The sequence below is a fragment of the Perognathus longimembris genome, chromosome 6 (assembly GCF_023159225.1).
Source record: "Perognathus longimembris pacificus isolate PPM17 chromosome 6, ASM2315922v1, whole genome shotgun sequence".
NCBI lineage: Eukaryota > Metazoa > Chordata > Mammalia > Rodentia > Heteromyidae > Perognathus > Perognathus longimembris.
Window position 1 is genome coordinate 79,351,109 of NC_063166.1, and position 8,473 is coordinate 79,359,581.

At 54.7% G+C, this 8,473-nt stretch overlaps 1 protein-coding gene across 1 annotated transcript; it reads left to right on the forward strand.

Annotated features, from left to right (window-relative positions):
* Positions 1 to 192: 192 nt before the first annotated feature.
* Mocs3 (molybdenum cofactor synthesis 3) lies at positions 193 to 2,192 on the forward strand. The gene has a single exon (XM_048349626.1). The coding sequence runs from the start codon at positions 233 to 235 to the stop codon at positions 1,613 to 1,615; it is 1,383 nt and encodes a 460-aa protein (XP_048205583.1). The 5' UTR covers positions 193 to 232; the 3' UTR covers positions 1,616 to 2,192.
* The last annotated feature ends 6,281 nt before the right edge of the window (positions 2,193 to 8,473 follow it).

The following is an 8,473-nucleotide window of genomic DNA, read 5'->3' on the forward strand; positions in this document are numbered from 1 at the left end:
CGTGGGGAGAGGGGGGGCGCTGGGGGGACGGAGCCCTTGTCTGAAGGCATCGGGATGGTTCCATTGGAAGCCTAAAAACTTAGGAAACGTTTGAAAATTGGGCTAGTTCTCCACAAGGTGCTCTTCTGCTCACCAACCCCCCGCCAGCCGCCTACAGCCGCTTGGTTTCCCCCGGTCGCTAGGCGACCGGAGGCCGGAAGCGGAAGTCCTCGCGCTTCCGGCGGCGGGCGCTATGGCTGCTCACGAGGACGTCGCGGCCTTACAGGCCGAGGTGGCCCAGCGCGAGGAGCAGCTGAGCGCCCTGAAGCGGAGGCTGGCCGCGGCGCTGCGGGCCGAGCGAGCAGCGGAGTCGGAGGGCCCGGCCCCGGTGTCGCCGCTCCCGCCCAAGCCCGCCCTGTCGCGAGCCGAGATCCTGCGCTACAGCCGCCAGCTGGTGCTGCCCGAGCTGGGCGTGCGCGGGCAGCTGCGCCTGGCGGGGGCGTCCGTGCTGGTGGTGGGCTGCGGCGGGCTCGGCTGCCCGCTGGCGCAGTACCTGGCGGCCGCGGGCGTGGGCCGCCTCGGCCTGGTGGACTACGACGTGGTGGAGGTGAGCAACCTGGCCCGCCAGGTGCTGCACGGCGAGGCCCTGGCCGGCCGCGCCAAGGCCTTCTCGGCCGCCGCCTCCCTGCGGCGCCTCAACTCGGCGGTGGAGTGCGTGCCCTACGTGCAGGCCCTGACCCCGGCCACCGCGCTCGACCTCGTCCGCCGCTACGACGTGGTGGCCGACTGCTCCGACAACGTGCCCACCCGCTACCTGGTGAACGACGCCTGTGTGCTGGCCGGCCGGCCCCTCGTCTCCGCCAGCGCCCTGCGCTTCGAGGGCCAGATCACGGTTTACCACTACGACGGCGGGCCTTGCTACCGCTGCGTGTTCCCGCAGCCGCCCCCGGCGGAGACCGTGACCAACTGCGCGGACGGCGGGGTGCTCGGCGTCGTCACGGGAGTACTGGGTTGCCTGCAGGCCCTGGAAGTGCTCAAGATCGCGGCGGGTCTGGGTCCCTCGTACAGCGGCAGCCTGTTGCTCTTCGACGCCCTGGGAGGGCGCTTCCGCACGATTCAGCTGCGGAGGCGCCGGCCCGACTGCGCAGCCTGCGGGGAGCAGCCCACCGTGACCCACCTGCAGGACTACGAGGCCTTCTGCGGCTCCTCGGCCACCGATAAGTGCCGCTCCTTGCAGTTACTGAGCCCGGAGGAGCGGGTTTCCGTGACCGACTACAAGCGACTCCTGGATTCCGGGGCCCCCCACCTGTTGCTCGACGTCAGGCCGCAGGTGGAAGTGGACATCTGTCGTTTGCCTCACGCCCTACACATCCCTTTGAAACATTTGGAACGGAGGGATGCGGAGAGCCTGAAACTCTTAGGAGAAGCCATCCGGGAAGGGAAGCGGGCCACCCAGGGAGGGGCCACCCTCCCCCTCTATGTGATTTGCAAACTGGGAAATGATTCTCAGAAAGCTGTGAGGGTCCTGCAGTCCTTAGCCACAGCCCAAGGCTTAGACCCAGTGACAGTGCAGGACGTCGCGGGAGGCCTCATGACCTGGGCTGCCAAAATCGACGGCACATTCCCACAGTACTGAGGCGTCGGGTACACCCCACCAACAAATCATACCGGGGAGGAGCCCGATAGGGTGCAACACTGCCTCTGTCATAGACTCCTTTTTATAGGGCACTTTTCGTGTCTCTTGTTTTCTTGCATTGCCGAGGGCGAAACATAGGTCTTTGCCAGACAAGCGCTCTACTCCTGAGCTACATCCTCAGCCCCTCAGTTTGGTTTGGACCCTTTAGAAGGTGTCACGTGACTACCACGAGTGGATTGTGCTGTTTCTGAGAATCACCTGTGTTTTTAACATTTGCGGGACGACTTGAATGCATGAAATATAATATGACCTGATTTTTGTATTTTAAGCTGCGGATGATTTACCTGTCTTGCTTCCTTTTCTCCACTTCCTGCAGTCAAAAAATTTCTCTAAATTGTCCATTTTATGTTTGTTTGTTTGTTTCTTGTAGTGTTAGATATCCAACCCAGGGTCTCCCATAGGCTGGGCTGTGTTCTGCTGCTGAACCACATCCCCAGCTTCTGTGTTGTGCCTGGAATTAAGATGTACTAAACAGTCTAACTTTATTTATCATGACGGTATAACTGTGAGAAAAACTGCATTTTCTTTCTTTCTTTTTTTTTTTTTTGTGCCAGTCCTGGGGCTTGAACTCAGGGCCTGAGCACTGTCCCTGGCTTCTTTTTGCTCAAGGCTAGCACTCTGCCACTTGAGCCACAGCGCCACTTCTGGCCATTTTCTGTATATGTGGTGCTGGGGAATCGAACCCAGAGCCTCATGTATATGAGGCAGGCACTCTTGCCACTAGGCCATATCCCCAGCCCCAAAAACTGCATTTTCTATCAAAGTGTTTTCCTTAAAAGTACAGCTTTGACCTGAAAGTAAAGGAGGAACCACTTTAGGATAGGGAATATTTTTGAAATGTAAAGTTTTTCTTAAACTGATTTCACCACCACTACCCCCCCCCCCCCCATGGAATTGAGACACACCTCCGAGGACACGCCTTAAATCAGTCTAGAAACAGCAGAGGGTGTGATTATGTTTTGAGGGTGCTGTGTACTGTTGTTCTTAACTCAAAGGCTTTTAGTGGTCACCTTACATAAATATGTCTTAAAGCTAGCCAGTCGGGAGCAGATTGGGAACCTGAGCTTAAGCAACTAGAGCAGAGTGGCCGGGCCTGCTGCACGTGTTCTGCTTGTCGGCTTGTCAGATTTTGGAGGATGGTGCCCCCTTCTGCAGAAGTAAATTTTGCCTTGCTGAGATAAGCCTTTATTTTCATGTCTTATTGTGACTCCAGTGGTTCTGGGAGTATATTTAGGTCAACTTGGTGTCTTTTTTTTTTGGTCATGTTTTGGGGTCTTATTTCTATTCAGAGAATGCCTTCCAAGAGAAATGCCCCAAACCATGTGTAAAACTGGGCTCCCCCGGAGCTCCTGCTGCCCCATCGCTTGGGGCCCGGGAGGAAATAGCCACAGCAGTGGCCACAGTCAGCGGGCAGCCCCCGCTCTTCCTCCCCAGCCCAAGGGAGGGGCTCAGTGACACAGGAAGGAGTCTGGTGGGCAGCCTTCGCACAGCCTGCCTACCTGCAAAGCAGGCCGGGAATTTGAGTTCCCGTGTCTGGTAAGAAGATAGAACCGGGGTTTTTCTCCAGTAGAAGTTTCTTCAAAAGATTGGCTGTTAAGGATGTGACAGATGCTTACTACAAGACTGGACCCCGTTTAGTGTTTAAAAATCCATCTTCTGTGAAGACTGCAGCTGGGCTTTTACATTTTGATCGGCTTTGAACTTGATAACGGTTTTACTTCTAAACTGAGCTTACTCAGGAGGCTGAAATCTGTGGATCCTGGTTCAAAGCCAGCCTGGGTAGAAAAATCCATGAGGCTATCTCCAGTTAACCAGTGAAAAGCTAGAAGTGGAGTTGTGGCTCAAGGGGTGGAGTACCAGTCTCGAGCTAAATGATAGTGCTCAGGCGCTGAGTTCAGAGTTCAAGATGCCAGTACCGGTTACACGTGTGGGCACACACGCAGCCATCATCAGGTACCTTTAGTGTACTAGCTCTAAACTGTGCGCTAAAACAAACAAGACGTTTTCTGTTGCCATGGCTTCCACTTAGCGCGACATCAACTACATTAGTGGTCAGTGCCTTAACAGAAAGGAAACTGAGAGGTGGGATGGGAAGGAAAGGAAGATGACATGGCGTAGGTTGGTGAGGCGTGGCCTCTTGCGGGATCATTTTAGTCCCAGAACTTGAATGGTGAGGTTCTAGTGACGGAAGATCTGAGGCTGGGGGTGGGGGCGGTGAGCTTGGATCTGGAGTGTTTAGGAAGCCACCCAGGAAAGTGGGGTGGAGGTGGCTGGGCAGCTGGAGGCTTGAGGGCTTTGGAACGGTAAGAACCAGCAGGCTGGGTTTTATTTCAGGAGCTCCTGGTGCTGGTCCAGGGCTGGTGTGGGATTTGGGGTTTGCCTCTGGGCGCTGTGGCTGGAGGGTGTGCTTTCTTCGAGCTGTATACCTATTTGCGCCTCCCTCTAGTGGGTTGGTTTCCTCCTGGGCTCAGCGCCTCCTTCTAGTGGGTTGGTTTCCTCCTGGTAAATCACCGTCTTTCTGAGTCTCTGAACAGGACGCTCCCAGCCACGTGCAATGGAGCATCCTGAGCTCCCCTCACAGCAAGCCGGCCTCGGTGCACTCTGGTGAGCCAGCATCGTGGAAGGCGTGCCCAGAACGAAGCCCACGGGTAATGGCCAGGGCCGGCCCACTTAGTTTGATGAAAGTGGAAAGCAGCCTCAGCCTGGGAAGCTGGCCGGTAAACAAGGGTTGTCAAGGCGGGAGGAGGGGTAAGTGGGGTGCTAAGATCTCCAGGGTCCCATGGGAAAGGATGGGTCTCCCCTTCCCACTCTCCCAACCTTTATTTATTTTTTGGCATTACTTTTGTTCCATCTCAAGGCCTGGTGCTTGTTCAGCTGGCACTGTGCCACTTGAGCCAGGTCTCCAGTCTTGTCTTCTGCTGGTTATTTAGAGATGGAGTCTCAGACTTTTCCACCTGGGCTGGCCTCAAGATTCCATTCTCTAGACTTGTAGGCTTGAGCCACTAGCACCCAGCTTGTTTTGTTTTGTTTTGTTTTGTTTTTTGCCAGTCCTGGGCTTGAGCGCTGTCCCTGGCTTCTTTTTGCTCAAGGCTAGCACTCTGCCACTTGAGCCCCACCGCCACTTCTGGCTTTTTCTATATATGTGGTGCTGAGGAATCGAACTCAGGGCTTCATGTACTGGAGGCGAGCACTTTGCCACTAGGCCCTATTCCCAGCCCCAGCACCCAGCTTTTCTTAGCCTTTTAAACATTTGCTTCTAGCTTAAAGTAAGCAAAATATACTCCCTAAGCATCTGTATTGAAGGAACATCATACATGTAATTAAAAATTATGTTCAAGTTTTTGTGTTTTGTTTCCTTCGGTCATGGGGCTTGAACTCAGGGCCTGGGCGCTGTCCTTGAGCTCATCAGCTCAAGACTAGTGCTCTACCACTTGAGCCACAGTGCCATTTCCAGTTTTCTGGTGGTTAATTGGAGATAAGAGTCTCAACGGACTTTCCTACCCTGGCTGGCTTTGAACCTCGATCCTCTGTTCTCAACCTCCTGAGTACCTAGGATGACAGGCGAGAGTCGCCGGTGCCTGGCTCCAGGTCATTTTTTTTTTTTGAGGGGTGGGGTGCAATACTGGGGATTGAGTTTAGCATCTTGAGCTTGCATAGATGGCATTTTAGCACTTGGGCCACCGTGCCGGCCCTTTCTGTGTTGGGTTTTCCTTGGTCTGCACTGTGATCCTCCTGCTCACACTTCTCTTTGTTACTGAGAGAGGTTCAGGCCTACGCCAGCCACTGGCTGCTTGAAGAGGACAATCAAACGTGTATGCCGGGCTGGCCTCTCACCAGGATTCTCCACCTTCTGGGCAATGTGGATTTGAGCCACTATAACCACATATATAGTAATCTCAGAGCCAGGCATCAGTGGCTCACGCCTGTAATTCTACTGTAAAGCTACTCAGGAGGCTAAGGTCTGAGAATTGTGGCTCAAAGCCAGCTTGGCCAGGAAAGTCTGAGACGGTTTTTTATTTTTTATTTATTTATTTTTTTTTGGTTGGTTGTGGGGCTTGAACTCAGGACCTGGGTGCTGTCCCTGAGCTGTTTTGCTCAAGGCTAGCACTCTACCAGTTTCAGCCACAGCACCACTTCTGGCTTTTTCTGTGTATGTCATACTGAGGAATCGAACCCAAGGCTTTATGCCTGCTAGGAAAACTACCACTAAGCCACCTTCCCAGCCCAACACTTACTATGTTTTGAGATAAGATCTTGCCATGCTCCTATGGTTGACCTCAAACTCCTGGGCTCCACCCATCCTCCTACCTCAGCCTTGAGAAGCTACAGGCAGCCATACTACCTCTGGCCTGCCTGCCTGCCTGCCTGCCTTCCTTCCTTCCTTCCTTCCTTCCTTCCTTCCTTCCTTCCTTCCTTCCTTCCTTCCTTCCTTCCTTCCTTCCTGTCTAAATTTGGTCCGTCAGGAGGCGTGAACTCAGGGTCTGGGCACTGCCTCTGAGCTCTTTCACTCAAGTCTAGCGCTCTACCACTTTAAGCCACAGCATCACTTCTGGTTTTCTGGTAGTTTATTGGAGATCAGAGTCTCACGGACTTCCCTGTCTGGACTGGCCTCGACCCACAAGCCTCAGATCTCAGCCTCCTGAGTAGCTAGGACGACAAATGTGAGCCACCAGTGCCTGCTTAATGTTCTTCTTAGAAAGGTGGCACCCTTCCCTAGCTTTCTCCGGGTTTTTACCTCCTGTCTTCTCCTTCCCGGTTCCCACCCACATGTTGTATAGTTCATTTTCAACATAGTGTCTAGTGTATATATATGCTTTTAGAAAGTGTAAGTGGTAACATTTCAGTTACTTTGTTACCATTTGCTTTTAAAATGTATCACACTTGTAATCTGGCTGCCAGGGGACTGAGACTAGAGGAACTGGGTAACCATAGGGAGGCCCTCCCTCCATCCCTCCCTCTTGCCAAGCTACCTGAAACAAACTAAAGCCCAGGCACCTGTGGCTCAGGCGGGGCGTCCCCGCTGCTCAGGAGGCTGAAGCCAGCCAGGGCAGGGAGGCGTGGGAAGCGCCTCTCCAGGGAACTTCCAGGAGAAGCTGGAACTGGAGCTGCTGCCAGAACCAACCGGGCCTTTGAGCTTCCCTGGGAAACTGAGGAAGTTCTCCTTTGAGGGAAAGAAAGGGGAACGGTTCTGTAGGTTAGAGACAGAAAGTGGCAGACATGATATGTGGCTGACTTGTGGCCGGTCATGGCACTTCTTGTTCCCATAGTGCCCTGGGCTCCTGCTCTTAGCGCTAGGTTTCCCGCTCAAAGGTTATGCCGATAGCAAGGGAATGGCGTGTGCTCCATGGGGCGTGACCCCACTTGTGCTCTGTGGCAGGGACCAGTGTGGGACTTCAGTTGGCGCCTGGGCTCTCGTCCTGGAGCGGGAGGAGATTAATTATTATTATTATTTTTGCCAGTCTTGGTGCTTAAACTCAGGACCTGAGCACTGTCCCTGGCTTCTTTAGCTCAAGGCTAGCACTCTGCCACTTGAGCCACAGCGCCACTTCTGGCTTTTTCTGTGTATGTGGTGCTGAGGAATCGCACCCAGGGCTTCACGTATGCTACACAAGCGCTCTACCACTAGGCCACCTTCCCAGCCCCAGTGGGAAAGAATTAATAAAGCTAAAGCCCGTGTTCCCAGGTATTTCAGCAGACACTAGTTCCTCTGGGCCCTCTCTACAGAGTCTCTGCTCTGCCTTCCCTTTCAGTAAGCCTTGCTCTTTATGATATTCATTACTTCTCTGCCTCTCCCCCTTTTTGTTTGTTTTTGCCAGTCCTGCGCCTTGAACTCAGGGCCTGAGCACTGTCACTGGCTTCTTGCTCAAGGCTAGCACTCAGCCACTTGAGCCACAGCGCCACTTCTGGCTTTTTCTATATATGTGGTGCTGAGGAATCGAACCCAGGGCTTCATGTATGGGAGGCAGGCACTCTACCACTAGGCCATATTCCCAGCCCCCCCCCCTTTTTTGTACCAGTCCTTGGGACTTGAACTCAGGGCCTGGGAGCTGTTCTGAGCGTGTGTGTGTGTGTGTGTGTGTGTACACACATGCCAGCCTGGGGCTTGAACTAGCGGCCTGGGCGCTGTCCCTGAGCTTTTTTGTGTGCAAGGCTAGTGCTCCACCCCCTGAGCCGCAGCTCCACTCGCAGCTTGCTTGGAGCTCCGGGCACCTCGCGAGTGTCCAGCCCTCCCCTGACAGCGGCCACCCGTCAGGCTTCCCTGCTGGGTCCCCGGGTCCCCAGGGCGGCACCTGCCATCTCCTCCCCGTCGCTTTGGGGCAAGCTGGCAGCCGGCGGCGCCAGCGGCTCTGGGCCCCCTCTTCCCTGGCACCGGACCCTGTCGTGCTTCGCGCTGTCCACACGCCTGCTGTTGCCAGGCGCAGAGCGGGAGCCGAGCAGCTCCCGGCGTTTGCCAAGTGGGAGGGGATTAGTGCGTGTCCAGGTCTGCACACCCGGGGTGTGTGCATGCCTGAGGTTCACACCGTCTCTGCACACCCAGCTCACCTTGACTGAGCAGTTAGTTCTCTCTGGTTCCAGCCTGGTGTGTGTGTGTGTGTGTGTGTGTGTGTGTGTGTGTGTGCGCGCGCATGCGCTGGTATTGGGGCTTGACCTCAAGGCCCGTGCGCTTGCTGTTTTGTTTTCACATCAGGCTGGTGCTCTGCCACTGGGTGCTATTTAGCCTCCACTTCCCGATTCTTGTTGATTTCTTGGAGATAGGGGGTCTCATTGACTTTCCTGCCTGAGCCGGCTTTGAATCGC

What these genes read in the sequence shown, in the direction of transcription:
- Mocs3 (XM_048349626.1), top strand. Translation starts at nt 233, where the DNA reads ATGGCTGCTCACGAGGACGTCGCGGCCTTACAGGCCGAGGTGGCCCAG.